We start from the raw sequence: 17,410 nt of genomic DNA on the forward strand, positions 1-17,410 counted from the left end.
AAATTTTGACAAATAATTGTTGTGTGTCTTCTGTCTCCTTTATTCTCCTATTTATATTAAGTCACAGATTGGGCCCAGTCATGGATCTAAGGAAGAATTTGGAACAGGCCTCACCCAATTAGCTTTTTACTAATTAAATTGAACCCACAATTTAATATAAGCTTATATTGGAATATTACGAGCAGCCACTACAGAAGTAATATTGCACTGCCTTCCAAATCCGAAATTACAAGTATTCCGGGTTTCCTTTAATTGCATTTGATTTATTTCCCGCGCTTAAGATGGAAACATCCATTAATTAATTAATGTCTGCTATAGACTTAATTAATTAACATATTTCGAATTCCAAGAGTGGACTTAGCAAGAAACTCTTATTTATTATTCATAGAGTAATCAAACTCCAACTAGCTAGGTTCCGAATAATAAAACCTCGTTTCGAGCTCCTCTTGTGGATGTTATCAAACGAGACTCTCCTCGCGCACGTTTCAACATAATAGCAATCCTAGCACCTCTAGATAATGATCACCACTACCCAATATACCTGGATCGTTGGGTTACGAAAAACCCGCACCTTTGGTAAGTCAAAGTAGTGGATCCTCAATATCGTATGCTCAATGCTAACGTACATTGATTAAGAAATTAATTTTCAAGACCTCGTCTTTCAGTAGATAGCATAAAGACTCGTCTTGCTGTTAGATCCATTCAGTGCTATACCACACCAACGTCATCTTATTTCAATAAGGTTTAGAAATAATCGAACTGACATTGCAACCTTTCGCGATAGGTAGTCTAGGCCTATCTAGGTTGTGAAATTCTTATTTTTCTTTGTTTAGAACTGACCGTGTTACCTTAAATTGGACGACGCCCACAACCGGTCTACTAAAACAAAGACTTAGACTTTGTTACGTTTGCTCATACATTTAAATATGCAATAAACAACCATTAAATGTAAAACATAACAACATTATGACAAAAATAATCTGTTGCATTTATTGGAAAATAACCATTAGAGTTTTACAGTATCCAATCACTCGAAAGGTGATTTCTAGTATACAAAACCCTAACATATATTATGTCCCACGTCGACTTGGTGAAGATCTCGTGTAATCTATATAAGTGTGGATAACCCTCCCCCTTATAAGGCCTTTTAAGGGGTGAGTGACCCATTTATAATATGGTATCAGAGGGGAACCAAGTCGATGATGGTTTTCTCTTTATCTCTTATCTACCTCACGAGTGGAAGACCGATGTCCTTTCCGGCCCACATCGATGATGGTTCTCTTATCTCTTGCATTGCCTCCCACGTAATGGAAGACCGATGTCCTTTTCGGCCTACATGTGAGGGGGAGTGACCCATTTCTAATAACTTTTCATGCAACATTTAAAACAAGGACCAAACTTCCATTTTAAATATTTGAACTTCAATTGTAAAATTGCATTAAACACCACCTATCAACGTTGAAGGGCTAGTAATCACAAGACCCCTTATCCAACTACAAATGAATTCAACTCCACACGTCGCCTCTTTTCCCCTCCAAATTTCTAATCCTTTTCTCCCTTTCACGTTTACTATAATCTGTTTGCTCAATGCCCCAAAAAAGGATGCCCAAAAACGGCCATTCTTGCTTCACAAATTCAAGGTTTGAGGCCTCTCTCTGCTCTTTTGTTTCTAAATTGATTGTGCTTTAATTTACACTGTTTATAAGTTTTGGCATTTCTCATATTTACCACACTTTATATGTTTGTACTTTGTTAGGTGCGATTATGCCATTGCTGTGTGAGAGCTTATTTTAGTTTGAGGGAATATTAAAAATTGTGCAATGCTGGTATTTAATTTGATTAAATTACTGAAAAAAATTTAATCTTTGATTGTCCCAAATGATTTGGCTGAGTAATATACAATTCAAGTTTTGGTTTTTGGAAGTTTTGTTTTTTCCCCTTTTTTCCAGTGAATATATTTTGCAAGTGACTTGACTGAGTAATAACTAATGATTTGAACAGTTATTCACATAGTTGAGGATTCTTGATTTTTGTTTATGCTTTTGAATCTTCTCTATTTGGAATGACATCTAGATTATCTTCACATTTTGAGTGGATATATGTTCGAGATTGGCCTAAAATAGTTCATGAGAGAATCACCATTTCAATCTTAAACTATTCCAAAACTCATATGCTAATGAAGTTTTACTTTGTTTGGAGAAATATGAAAGCAATCATGATATTTATTGCTACATTATTTAACAAACAATGCCGATACATACACTCACTTTTAACGAGAATTTGGTAACACGTTCATGCTTGGAGCTATTGCTTGAGCTGATAGAAGCATATCTAAAGTGATTGATCTAACTCAGGTAGCGTTCAGCGTGAACCATGGCTTTTTCGCTATACTCAGGAGTGCTTTCCAATGGCGAAAGCAAATTATTGCATGATAAATCGGTGCTAGCTAGTTGTAAAAGATATGGCTGCAGTAGAGCTAATCTCAACGGCAATCTGATAGTAAGAGTAGGTTCAGGTAAATGGAGCCTCCGGTACCTGAAGTTGTTAAAAACTCATCAGTTTCGTGGAGGTTTGGGGTCGCGACAGTCACCACTAGAAACTGGGAAAACTCCTTCAAGCCGTGGTGGGATTGGCTTGGTTATAGCTGAGGTGATGAGTCCACCTCTTGATGCATTCTCGAAGAAGTTCATGTTGTGGCTTTCTGTTTTGACAGATTTCTGTTCATGTAGGTGAAGAAGAAACTTCGTTTACTATCAGAGGTTGCAAGACTTGAGTTTTGGAAGAAACGAAGCTATGTTGAGGGAGCAGCGGTTGTAGTGGCATTAGCACTGATGATGAGTCCCTCGGCTGAGGCTGTGGACGCGTTGAAAACTTGCACTTGCTTACTGAAGGAGTGTAGGTAGTGAGATTTTAACATATCGCCTCCGTTTTACTAGAAATACGAGCACAAAGTAGTGACATTCGTAAAACAATATACGACTATGCCATTTCCCTGTCTCGTGATAATTATTCACGAGCAATGATGTTGGATACAGGATAGAGCTAGCAAAGTGCATCGCGAATCCATCATGTGCTGCTAATGTCGCGTGTCTGAACACCTGCAACAACAGGCCCGACGAGACTGAATGCCAGGTAACTTCCAACACTAACCATAAATATACGATGTCTTAAGCTTTTGCTCGGTTGTTGCTAGTATTTTCTGATCTTTGTGTATCACAGATAAAGTGCGGAGATTTGTTTGCAAACAGTGTTGTGGACGAGTTCAATGACTGTGCAGTCTCGCGAAAGAAGTGTGTGCCTCGTAAATCTGATCTAGGCGAGTTTCCCGCGCCAGATCCAGCCCTTCTAGTGCAGAACTTCAACATGAGCGATTTCAACGGGAAGTGGTTCATAAGCAGTGGTTTAAATCCTACGTTCGACACTTTTGATTGCCAGCTGCATGAGTTCCACACCGAGGGCAGCAAGCTTGTTGCAAACTTGACATGGCGGATCAAGACTCCGGACACTGGCTTCTTCACTCGAACAGCAGTCCAGAACTTCGTCCAAGATCCTAAATACCCGGGGATATTATACAACCACGACAACGAGTACCTTCACTACCAAGATGACTGGTAATTTCTGTCTCATCAAAATGATGGATGATTCGGGTGTGTTGTCCTAGTAGTAAAGTGGTCTTAATATTTAATGTTGCAATTACCAAAAAAAAATGTCTCATTTTCCCTATTTTGTCTGTCAGTCAATAAATGTTTGATTTCACTTAGGGGTGGGTAGGTACGGTATACCTTACCGAAACCACCGTACCGTATACCTTACCGTAAATTCGGTATGCGAAAAAAATCATACCTTTATCTTACCAAAATTTTCGGTATACCGAACTTCAGTATACCTTATTTTCGGTATGGAGAATTTTCATACCGATATCGTACCTCATTTTTGGTATGTTGTACTAATGTTCGGTATACCATACTTTTGCGGTATACCTTACTTTCAATATCAATGAAAATTGAATATTTGAGTTTTTAGAATACTATTTATATTTTATAGTAATTTAAATAATATACGGGTATTAAATACTAGTATATTTTATTCATATCATATTATATTTCACAATAAATTTTATAATTTAAAAATATATAAAATACTTTATATATTATTATATTCATATTTTACGGTATATACCGAATTTCGGTATGCCGCGGTATATAAAAATTCATACCTTTACCACCGAAATATTTCGGTAAGGTATCATACCGTACCGAAAATCACGGTATACCGAAAATTCGATATTTTCGGTATTTGTTCGGTACGATAAGGCCGGCATTTCGGTATTTTTCCCCAGCCCTAATTTCACTGTTTTTTCTATATTTAGTAAATGGGCCCTACCACTTACTCATTTCACTAACATTTCATTATAAAACCCATATATAAAAGGAGGGCCCACATTTCACTTACATTTTCTACCGACTTTACTTTAGGTCAAACAATTTCTTAAAACTCGTGCCGTTCAGATATGGGACATTTAATCATGGACGGAGGGAGTAAAAGATTGATGATTCTGAATGTTGTGAGCAGGTACATTCTATCAGCCCAGGTGGAGAACCAACCCGACGACTACATATTCGTCTACTATCGCGGCCGGAACGATGCATGGGATGGCTACGGCGGCGCAGTGATCTACACCCGAAGCGCGGTTCTGCCAGAGAGCATCGTGCCCCGTCTAGAGACTGCCGCGAAGAGCGTGGGGCGCGACCTGAGCCAGTTCACCAAGACGGACAACACGTGCGGGCCGGAGCCCCCCTTGGTGGAGCGGCTGGAGAGGACGGTGGAGGAGGGCGAGGGGATCATCGTGAGGGAGGTGGAGGAGATCGAGCAGGAGGTGGAGCAGGAAGTAGAGAGGGCGAAGGAGACGGAGACGACGTTGTTCCAGAGGCTGGCGAAAGGGTTCAAAGAACTGATCAAAGACAGAGATTACTTCCTGGAAGAGCTGAATAAGGAAGAGATGGATCTGTTGAATGATCTGAAAATGGAAGCAACTGAGGTGGAGAAGCTGTTTGGTGGAGCTTTGCCTCTCAGAAAATTGAGATGAATGTGTTGTATAGAGTGACTAAATTGATTTTTATTACCATTTTGTTTCAATAGTTCATACATGATATACATTATACTCCCTCCAGTGTCCTATAGAAATAAGACATTTAAGTTTAATACGTAATTAATAAAATAAGAGAGAATGAGAAAAAATAGTTGAAATTGTGTGGTGGATGTGTGTCCTAAAGTAATAAAGTAAAAGGGAAGGAGAAAAAGATTGACATAAATGAATATGAGTTATTTCTATGGGATAGAGAGAATACTATAAAATGATGTCCAGTTTGTTAGAAAGAAAATAATAAGATATAATATGGGATAAGTTGATATGGATTCATATAGATTGTAATCCATTAACCCAATATTTATACCATTTGGTAATGTTTGATCTAATAATTTTTGTGAAATGGTTTTCAATTCCCCAAGCAATCAAAGACAAAACATAGATCCAACAATAACTATTGAATCTAAGTTAAAAGAAGGAAGATCAACTAAAGATAATGTGGAATAAGAGATGAAATGTCATTGATGGAATAAGCTAAGGCACTTACACCATGCTAACAAGCAACCATGGCTAAACCTCCAAAGAACCCACAATCCTCAAAGTATACCTTTACTTGATCCATACTTGAACTAGCAATTGATGGGAAAAGCAACCTAAAAATCTAGGAATTGGATACAAACCCTCAAGGGGGAAGAATAAAGCTCACAAGCTACAAATTCAATGTTCAACTCACCAGAAAAATGGAAAAATGTGCTATTTATAGTTTAGGCCAAAATTCCAAGAAAATGGCCCACAAAATCTAAGTCCGCATGGTTCGCCCGGTCGGGCGAATTGTAAGGCTCAAAACGCCAGCCCGCGCATTCTCTCTGGATTCACCCGTTCTTCAATGCGTGAATTTCGTAAATGGGTCATAACTCCCTCCACCGAACTCCGATTGAGGCTTGTAAGATACTCACGCGAAGCTCTTTCGAAGGTGAAGAAATTTGTGGCTTTTTAAGAGAATGTGGACGTAATCTCGATAGGAAAAATGCTGGTTGAAGCCAGCTGTAGGCGAAAACTTTGATGCACGGCTTTCATGATCGTATCATCCTCCTCTTCTTGAAAAGGATTTGATGGATATGATCCTAACAGTTTCCTGAAACCATGTTCCCAGTGAGACTTGTCTATGTTATACTATGATTTCATGAGATTCTTGTCTCTGATTTATGTCCTGGTCCGTGAGTGTAGGGACTAGGGACGGACCCAATGTATATTTAGATGGGGCAAATGCCTCACCTCAATTTTCCATTGATATATACATATGAAGTATAATATTGTAATATACATATATTTATAATAATTGCCCCTCTTCATTTAGTAATTTTTTTTTACTTGCCCCTCCCTTGACATTCACACAGCCTTACACCATTATAATAGTTACTCCCTCCCCTCCGTCCTTGAAAGTTTGTCCCATTTTTTCATTTCCATCCGTCCCACAAAGTTGTCCCATTTCATTTTATACCATTTTTGGTAGTGGACCCTATATTCCACTAACTCATTCATACTCACATTTTATTATAAAACTAATATATAAAAGTATGACTCACATTCTACTAACTTTTTCAACTCACTTTTCATTACATTCTTAAAACCTTTGCCGGGTCAAAGTGGGACAATATTTGGTGGATAGGGGGAGTAATAAAATAGTGGAGGCCCAAGGCCCAAATTTAAATATACAAACAAGCCTAGCTAGAAAATAAAAAAATCTAAAAAAATTGGTAGACAGTGACGGAGGCCTTTTCTCTCGCCCATGATCCAAATTTATTATAATATATTATATTTTATTATTTATTTATGTTTTTATTTATTTATTTACATATCATAATATTTTTGCCCCTCTTACTCATATTTCCTGGCTCTGTCCCTGGTAGGGGTCATATAACCAAGGATTCATTAATTATCGAGACATCTTTCAGGTTGGATGTTGAGAGAAGGTTAATCTCTCGAGCAATGGACCAAGAAAAGTAGTTATAGATAGTTGACAAGATATACAAGTAGACCATAGCACTACTTGAATCTTCATTGATCTAAGTCTAAGCAGTCCAAGTATATCACTTCCACACTAAATAGAAGAGTTAATTAGAAAAATGCCTCCACTATTATAGCGAGGCAGTAATAGTCTCTTCACTGATTCACTTACCAATAATTTTATGTTATGTTCATATTATTATTAGAAAGAATACTAGTAGTGGAAATTATTTTTTTTTTACCAAAAGAAATCTAACTTCTTGGACACCAACGAACATCGTTTCTTAGACAAATCTTAATCTATTAAAAACTCCAATATTACTAGACAAGAATGATACTATATGATTTTGAAATTCATCCAGTATGTTCGATGACATTATGAACAACTAAGCAAGCACACCACCACCACAACTGAGAGTAAGAGAGAGAAGATTTAAATCAAACAAAACTTGCATCATTTTCTCTCATTTTTGTACCCATCACATAAGTCATAACCACCCATTTTCTCTCTCTTGCATCATTTCTCTCATGGGCGCAGTAAGTAACAAAACTTCCAACATCTATCTTAATTCTTCAGCAACACCATCACTTTGTTTTTGTTGGCCTAATAAAGTTGCATGTGTTTTTTAGGAAAAATACAGAAAGAGTGGACAAATTCCGGCTTTTGGTGACTGGGAAAATGCCAATGAGCTGCCCATAACCCAGTATTTCGACTGCGCTCGACAGGCGGGCTTGCTCCGCTGCAGCTGCTCAGCCGAATGCAGCCGCGGTGGCGCCAAGGCTCCTCCACTCTATACTGTTCCTCACCGCGAGGTTGGTTTCTCTACTCAACCTATACACGGTACAAACTATACCAACAATGAGATTCAAACAACCAAAATGCAGATACTTCATTTCCTCATCCCAATTTCAGATTCATACGATAAATAGTATATGCAATACGTCAAACCATGTACATTATATACATCAGTAATATACATTTTAATGTGTATGTAATGTACTATCCCATATAATGTAAAATATACTACTCCCTCCGTCCACGAAAAATAAGACACATTGTGAATGACACGAGTTTTAATGTGGAGATGGGGAAAAAGTAAGAGAGAAGTAATTTTAGTGGAATGTGTGGTTCATATTATTAGTAAGAGAGAAGGGAAAAAAAGTAAGAGAGAAGTTGTTGAAAACTTACCTTTTTGGATATGCTTTAATTTTCGTGGACAACCAGAAATGGCAAATATGCTCTATTTTTTGTGGACGGAGGGAGTATGAATTATGTACATTACTGATTAATCCATTCGTCAACGAAATAATGACCACATTTGCCATTTTGGTCCGTCCATAAAATAATGTCCACATTTACCTTTTCCATTTTTGGTAAAAGATCTCACTTTCCACTAACTCATTATACTCATATTCTACTAACTTTTTCAACTCATTTTCCTTCATATTTCTTAAAACCCGCACCGAGTCAAACTGAGAGTTTAAGTCATGGACGGCGGGATACTAATATTTTGTGTTTTACATATATTTAGGGTATAAATCTGAATCCATACCTGATGATATGTAGCTATAGATGGACATGGACTTGTATTGACTGGAAAATCCAAAATTTGGACTTGTTAATTTATACTTGAACCAATAATTAGGTCCCTAAAAAATAATACTCCCTCCATCCCTAAAGAATATGCACTTTGGGGTCGACACGAGTTTTAATGTAAAATTGGTAAAGTAAGAGAAAGGTAGAGAGAAAAAGTAAATAAAGTAGTATTGTTAGTGGAGAATGGGTCCAACCCCAATAGAAATAAAAGACTTTTTAAAATTAAAAAGTGCATATTTTTGTGGGATGGACTAAAAAGGAAAGAGTGCATATTTTGGAGGGACAGAGGGAGTACTATATGTGAACTTAGAGTTTTGCTTGTTTAGTTTACAGAAAATGATTTGAAATACAAAAATAATTACTCCACTATTGTTACTTGATAGTACATGCTAGAGGATTTTGATTTCATTGAATGGCCTTAAATTTGCTCTACAATGCCAACTTGCATATATGAAAATGGTAGGTAAGATTATAATGCTTCCAGTCCAAAACCATCAATGTACATAAATAGCTCAATTGGTACGTCAAGAATAGAGCTGTCAAACCGACCCATGTTACTCGTGTGATGTTGTATTCTCTGCCTCTATCTTTGTCTCAGGAAAGAGGAGGAGTGAACAAGCAATCAAATGAGCAAATGAAGAAAGTTAAGGCTGGTGAGTTGATGATTGAACCAAGAATTCAGCATGTTGCTCACTCAAAACAGAGTAGCACTAACCTCGTACGACAAAAATCCTCGGTTTCTGCTAAACCTGTGGATGAAGATCTCTACAAGATCCCTCCCGAGCTACTTGCAAATTCTAAACGAGTACGTTTACTTTCGATTTTCTACAACAAATAGATTATGCCAAGTTTAATTTGTACGAAGCACACGCCTCATACTCGTATTTACTTATATCTGTTGCAGAAAAAAATGCTAGGGTTTTTCTCCAAATGCATGGTACCTCCTTGTGCAGAATGACTTAAGCTCAAGTAATTTTTATTGAATGGAGAAATTGAGACTCAACTACAAAATGGCCATCTTGTCTCGTCTCTACAGTTTTCATCGAATGATTTCGAATATGTAAGATTATCAAAAGAATTTACAATCACATTTCATTCATCATTGAATTTTTGTACCACAAATTTAGCTAAATAAATGGTGCAAAGGTAGGGCCAATATAGGTTAAGAGGCCTTTCTCGGTTGAGTACAATTTATGAGAAACTGGTCCACAATGGTCAATGCTAGTGTTATATTTTTAAATGAATTCACCTTTTGGGCCAATAGTCTCCTTTGGGCCTTTTTATTTGTGCAATTATTGTTCAAATTCATTTTATATGTATAGGGTACAGTTTAACCATCCCAATTGGAGTTAATATTTTGACCTTTACGTTGTTTCATTTTTAAAATTATTTCTATATTTTTATTAAAAATAAAAGAGTGTATTTTGACGTTTTTTTTATAGAGATAGCACGGGTATACCCGGTTATAATGAATGTAAGAAACACCTAATCTATCATGAAGCGGCCAAAGATTAAGTCCGACTGGTGGTTCCTCTAAGACATGAACTCCCCTTTGAAATGTGTAGGCAAAGTGTGATAGAAAATTCACAGCAAAATTATCGTCTCTATGCACATGTTGAAGCACCACTGAATCCAAAATCAGATAACAAACCTTGTACTCGTTGAATAATAGAACGACAATTAATAGATACAGCAAACTTCCCTCTTATCATAGATACCCCAATGAGACTATCACTCTCCACCACCAAATTTTGGATACCCAAGGCTCGTGGCAGCCGGAGACCGTGAAACAGGCACCAAATCTTTGCAACTAAGATGGAGCATGTAAACCTTGCCATCTTCAACGATGGAATCAGAGAGTTGAAGATGAATGATGAGTTGGATAGAGCTGGCATTGCAATGAAATCCTTGACAGAAATCATGGAAGATAACAAGCAAGACATCAGGGATCCTTGACATAAATTATGGAAGATTACAATCAAGAAATTAGTGATCCGTTCCATAGATAGAATTCAATCAACTTTGACATGTAGAATTTCTCCCTATATAATGGGACGTGTTGCTCTCCATTTATTCATTCAACACAATCAACTTTATGCAATACAATAGCCTTGTTCTTTTTCTGGCTATGGCTTCAAAGGCCTTCTTTCTAGTTTTCTGTCATGGTATCAGAGCCTAGGTTTCGTACCTAGGCTTTGACCCCTTTCCTTCACCTTAATCTTTTCTACCTTGAAATATGGCTGAAAGTGACAGCTCTAGCCCAACGCAACACACTTCAGTAAATAACATCCCCACCATTCCTATGCTTCCGCAAAGTCACCCGATATCCACAAAATTATCAGATAGAAACTATTTGATCTGGCGTCAACAAGTCTTAGCCACTGTTAGAGGATACGGACTCGAACCGTATCTTATGGGAGAGCAAATTATTCCGCCAAAAATGGTGGTCACAGAAGGATCGTCAACTATGTCGCCGAATCCGAGCTTTCTTGCGTGGCACCAACAGGATCAGCGCCTAGCGGCGTGGCTACAATCTTCTCTTGACGAGAGTGTAATGGTGATTGTGGTAGGTCTGACCACGAGTAGGGAGATCTGGTCGGCTCTGGAAACGAATTTCGCCAGCCAGTCTAAAGCAAAAATTATGCACTACATGCTCCAACTACAAACCTTAAGAAAGGATTCCCTCACAATGATGGAATACCTCAACAAAATCAAGAGCATCTGTGATATGCTTGGATCAGCAGGATGTAGAATCATGGAGATGGATCAAATTCTTCACATCTTGAGTGGCCTCGGAGCTGAATACAATCCAGTGATGGTGGCAATAACATCCAAAGGTGAAACCTGGTCTGTTCAAGAAGTTACTGGACTTCTTTTGAGTTTTGAATCCAGGCTCAAATCCACAAAAAGCCTCTACATCAATGTGGATGGATCTCAACCTGCTGCTCACCTGTCTCAGGCTCCTCCTCTGAGAAAGGAAAACTCTGTTGGCCATTATGGGAGCATCTCCAATCGAGGGGAAGGTAGCCGTGGAGGTGGAAATTTCAGAGGTCGTGGAGGTCGAGGTGGCTACAGAAGTCGTGGCAATCGAGCCACCTGCCAACTGTGCCAGAAACCTGGACACATGGCAGATAGGTGCTGGTACAGATACCAACAAAATTTTTCGGCAGCCCCATCCCAGCGCAGACATTCCAGCTTCAGTCCGCAGCATGTACCACCGCCTCCTTCGGCAAACTTGGTGCAGACAAGGGGAAGCCCTAGTCACTACTCTCCAACTAATTTCAATGGCGACAACATGTCAAGCTGGTATCCCGACTCTGGTGCCACCAATCACGTAACAAATGATTTCAACAATCTGACCACTTCTTCTGAATACAATGGAGGTAACAATCTTTGTATGAAATTATTTATCATAATATATTCAAGAATACATAATTGAATATGAATAAAGCAAGATCTTTGAACATCATGTATTTCACGTATTAACCATACACATAATGGATCGGAAACTTACCTTTATGATCCACAACGGAAGCGATTGGGGAAGACGGAGAGAACTTCCTCGGACTTTGGTGTAGTGGCGCAACTCCAAGGATTTGTTTCTCTCTCTTTCCCTCGTTTATGTGTTCTCTATAATGTGTGTGATTTGATGGGATCCCACACTTTGTATTTATAGGCAGAGAGAGGACAAACCCTAATTCTCAAAAAACCTTAAGGCCATTTCCATCAAAGTGGCTATTTAATTAGGACGTTTCTTTTTGACCAAGTAATACCAAAATCAAATTACATAATTCCATAATCAACTAATAATTGATCATAATTTGATTTCGTTAGTAATAGCATATACATTAATATATGCACACGCTTCTTTCCTAAATAGTCAATGGAATGAAATATTCATTCCCATAAAACTATATAATATACTTTTGCCATTAAGGCAATCAACGACATATATATTATATAATTAATGATTAATTAGAAAACGTCCCACTTAAGTCAATATATTCAATTGATAATTCTTAATTAGGGAAAAATGTGTCTTATACCAAGTTAATATATTATATATAAAATCCAATTCTATTTAGGATTCTATCACATGTCACATATGTGAGACATAAAACTTACAATCTTCACCTTGATGATGGTCACGGGGTCCCCATTTCTCACGTAGGTCAGTTTATTGCTAAATCATCTCCTTCTTCATCAAGAACTCTTTTGCTAAAAAATCTTCTCCTTGTCCCTAAAGTCACCAAGAATCTTCTGAGTGTCTCCCACTTTGCTCGAGATAATAATGTGTTTTTTGAATTCCATTCCTCTTGTTGTTTCGTGAAGGACCAGGTCACCAAATCAATTTTGCTCAAGGGCTCCCTTGAGAATGGCCTTTACAAGTTTGATCTCCACAAACCTGCTGCTGCTTTATCCTCCACTCCCACATCACAGTTGAAGAAATGTGCTCCAGTTGCCTATGCTTCTTCATTAGGACACTCTACTGTTTTCCCTAAATCTACTACCTCTAGCATAGATCTTTGGCACAGAAGGCTTGGCAATTGTGCTTTCAATATTGTTGAAAAGGCTTTGCATAGTTGTAATATTCTTTTCTCATCTATGAAATCAAGTATACTATGTCATCCTTGCTGTGTTGCTAAGAGTCATCGTCTGCCATATTCTGCTTCTTCTTCTCTTTACACAGCTCCCCTCCAAATGGTACATAGTGATGTTTGGGGTCCTGCTCCATTATGTTCCAGAAATGGTTACAAATATTTTGTGAACTTCATCGATCAATTCAGCCGTTATACATGGCTCTATCTACTCAAGTCCAAATCTGAGGTTGTTGACGTGTTCAAACACTTTATGGTGTTGGCTGAAAATCAATTTGATACGAGAATCAAGACACTCCAATCTGACTGGGGTGGTGAGTACAGGGGTCTCTCATCCCTCCTTCAATCCCGAGGGATTGTGCATCGAGTTTCATTCCCATATACTCCCCAACAAAATGGGATGGCTGAGTGGAAACATCGTCATATCACTGAAATGGGTTTGTCACTTCTAGCCCAATCAGGGCTGCCCACATCGTTTTGGGATGATGCTTTTACCACTACCGTGTATATCATCAATCGCCTCCCATCCCCCACTCTCAACAATATGTCCCCATATGAAAAACTTTATCACAAAAAGCCTGACTATACACTGCTAAAAACCTTTGGATGCCTCTGCTATCCACATCTTCGCCCTACCAATCATCACAAGCTCGAGTTTCGATCTACCGCTGCAATCTTTATTGGGTATAGCTCTTCTCATAAGGGTTATAAGGCTTTACTTCCTTGTGGCAAAGTTGTCATCACACGTGACATCTTGTTTGATGAATACACTTTTCCTCGTAAAACATCACTCTCTTCTGCCCCATCGCAAATCCCTATGTCACCGCTTATCCCTCCTACTTTGTCTCTCTCTTTTCCCTCATTACCACTTGTCCCTATACTCACTCCAGATTCTCCAATCACATCTAGCTTACCCTCTACTATACCTCCACACTCTCCTATATCTCTCAACTCCCCTCCTGACTCACATATGGACATCTCACCTCATGATTCTCCTGATCATGTACATGGATCCCCTCCACATGCTGCCATTTATTAGAATTATTACGTTTAATGGCTAGTGAATATGAAAATGGATCATTACGTATTCCTAGATCACATTCGGATTCTTGGAGATATGCCACATAGTCATCAGAAATGGCCACCTTCGTTCTCGTTGAAAACGCCTTAATGGCACTTCTGTAGATGCTTCTTCCACACCCATGTTCAATGACTTTAGCATCATCATTAAGTGGTTGGTCATTCAAATATTGTTAGGTTGTTCAACAATATTTGGCACATTTAATTCTTGAGAAAATAAGGGAAGAAGGTTATACCCTTATTTTATTAATGACCGCATTACGAGTGTTAGAACTCCCACTGATCTCACCATTCTCAAAGAATCTTGCATTTCCAGTTTCAACAATTCTCATGCTATGATCAGGACAATAAAACCTATACCCTTTGGATTTTTCTGGGTAACCAATAAAGTAACCACTAACTGTTCTAAAATCCAATTTCTTTTCTTGCGGGGAGTATACTCTAGCTTCAGCTGGACAGCCCCAAACATGAAGGTGTTGTAAACTGGGTTTCCTACCTGTCCAAAGTTCAAATGGAGTCTTTGGCACAGCCTTACTAGGAACCCGGTTTAATATATGCACTGCAGTTCTTAGAGCATACATCCACAACGATACGGGTAAGGTAGAATTGCTTAACATACTTCTAACCATTTCCATGAGGGTTCGGTTACGTCTTTCAGCAACACCATTCTGCTGAGGCGTACCAGGCATTGTGTATTGAGCACAAATGCCATGCTTTTCTAAGTATTTGGCAAACGGTCCAGGTAATTGACCCATTTCAGTGGTACGACCATAAAATTCACCACCTCTATCAGATCGAACAATTTTCACCTTTCTATTTAATTGCCTTTCAACCTCAGTCACAAAATGTTCAAGTGTTTCTGCTGCCTGAGATTTTTCATGCAATAAATAAATATATCCATAACACGAATAATCGTCGATAAAGGAGATGAAATACTTTTCTCCACCAAAAGTTGGGACATCAAAAGGTCCACAAATATCTGTATGTATGATTTCAAGGAGCTCAGTGCTTCTTGTGGCATTTTTCTTATTGTGTTTGGTTTGTTTACCTTTAATACAATCCACACAAACGGTAAAGCTTGTAATGTTTAAATTCGAATGAATATTATACTTTATAAGCCTCTTAATTCTTTCACTGGAAATATGATCCAGTTCCTTTATGCCATAATAATGATAAATTTGAATGAATATTATCCTTTAGACGCTCCTTTAGTTGCAATGTGAGCTTGAGATGCACTCATTCCATGCTTCTTCAGCTTTTGCTCATCCTGGACCAACATGTTTATCAATTCATAAAAGTCCACTTATCATTTATAGTGATAATGAATTGGAAATGGTCCATATTGAGGAGGTAAGAAGGTTAGGAAGAATTGGACAAGGAAACCCCCGTCCACCGATAATCCTAACTTTCCTAGCTTGGAAGCGTTATTCATGTACATCACATGCTCGTCCATGGTCCGAGAACCATCATATTGCATGCTCATGAGATCCTTCATAAGTTTTCCTGCAAGAGACTTATATGCAGTTTTGAAGCGATCTTCAACATTCTGCAAAATATTCTTTTGCAATGTCAGTAGTTGAGAGATTTTATCTGCAACGAACATTCTTATGAACTGTAAACTTAGTCCTGTTAGATTTTACTCAAGCATTATGAGCAATCAGCCAAACTACTTTGATCATAAGATAATTAGCTTATCATTCAACAGTGTTAGGTCCAAGTCCATTACTCCAAGAGTGAACTTAAGTTTCTCTTTCCATTCAAAGAAGTTAGTTCCATTAAGTTGGGGAACGTTTGAGGTAAACATACTAGTAGAAAAAAAATATGTTTTTACATTATAGGAGCAATTAAGAGATGAATGCTCACATATAAAAGCTTTGAATAATAACACGAACATTAATTTGAAAATCCATATCATGAGGCAATTATGAAAACTCCTTTGGGTAGTCTTCATACAATAATAAAAAATCATGCTTTTAATATTCATATCCCAGTTCAATAATTGAGTAATAATAAATTGGCGTTACCTTTGGGTAATCAACACCAATTTAAATTATTAACTCCATTAGTGTTCATTATGTCGCAAAAGACTATTTCCTTTGGGAATCTAGACTTTTTATGACAAACAAACTATGTAGATACCGAATAGCCACAACAAGCATGATGATTAATTGCATAAACAAATTTTCATATTAATTTGACTATAAACTCTTCTTATTTTACCTCACTTTGGTGATGGCAAAATAAACATAATATAATCAATGTATAGTGAGTAATTGCTTAAGCAGATTTTCAATTAATTTGATTATAAACTTTTATTATTTTACCTCACTTTGGTGATTGCAAAATAAACATGATATAATCAACAAACATAGTGATTAATTGCTTAAACAGTTTTTCATATGCATTTGATTATAGACTCTCCTTATTTTGCCTCACTTTGGTGATGGCAAAATAAACATAATATAATCAAAGTACATATTAAAACAAGAATTGAATTATGTAATCATTCATTCTACCGCCTTCGGTAGATTCACAGTCATGAAATATTTAATTGAAATATCAATTCACCAATACATATATTCAAACTTAATTTATATACAGTATACACAATTAATATACCCAAATCAATTCCATATACATAAAATAATCAATTTGGAAACAAATATTTCAAAACATGGAAACCATTAATTCTCGGGATTGAGCATACAGATATGAATTGTCAAAAAATATCAACTAAAAATATCCATAATCGAAACTATGCAAACAGGATTCGGTTTATGAAAATCTAACATACTCAAAATCAATATAATTCACAATTAAATTATGCGGACCAAATTAAACATCCCACTGTATCGATAGTCATGCAGAAAACAATTTTCATAGAGATAGGCAATCCGTACATAATTGTCCAATTGGTCATGTGGATTCTTTAAATCCACAATTACGTGATACGCTAATTGAATTCAATAGGTTTGAATTCACAATATGCTGACCATATTTGAAAACAACCGATTCAAATAATTTATCAAAATTAAATTCAAA

The 17,410-nt window shown here is 37.4% G+C and overlaps 2 protein-coding genes across 2 annotated transcripts; both read left to right on the forward strand.

The window, feature by feature from the left end:
- The first annotated feature begins 1,468 nt into the window (after nucleotides 1-1,468).
- On the forward strand, nucleotides 1,469-5,164 carry LOC121782995 (violaxanthin de-epoxidase, chloroplastic-like). Its single transcript, XM_042181022.1, has 6 exons — nucleotides 1,469-1,640; nucleotides 2,355-2,649; nucleotides 2,730-2,899; nucleotides 3,036-3,132; nucleotides 3,220-3,611; nucleotides 4,573-5,164. Exons 2-6 carry the CDS (start codon nucleotides 2,374-2,376, stop codon nucleotides 5,084-5,086), a joined length of 1,449 nt encoding a protein of 482 aa, XP_042036956.1. The 5' UTR covers nucleotides 1,469-1,640; nucleotides 2,355-2,373; the 3' UTR covers nucleotides 5,087-5,164.
- Nucleotides 5,165-7,489: 2,325 nt separating this feature from the next.
- Nucleotides 7,490-9,982, forward strand: LOC121781243. Its single transcript, XM_042178967.1, has 4 exons — nucleotides 7,490-7,630; nucleotides 7,724-7,906; nucleotides 9,289-9,495; nucleotides 9,595-9,982. The coding sequence occupies exons 1-4, from the start codon at nucleotides 7,622-7,624 to the stop codon at nucleotides 9,646-9,648; spliced, it is 453 nt and encodes a 150-aa protein (XP_042034901.1). The 5' UTR covers nucleotides 7,490-7,621; the 3' UTR covers nucleotides 9,649-9,982.
- The last annotated feature ends 7,428 nt before the right edge of the window (nucleotides 9,983-17,410 follow it).

Source organism: Salvia splendens, chromosome 20 (assembly GCF_004379255.2).
Source record: "Salvia splendens isolate huo1 chromosome 20, SspV2, whole genome shotgun sequence".
Classification (NCBI taxonomy): domain Eukaryota; kingdom Viridiplantae; phylum Streptophyta; class Magnoliopsida; order Lamiales; family Lamiaceae; genus Salvia; species Salvia splendens.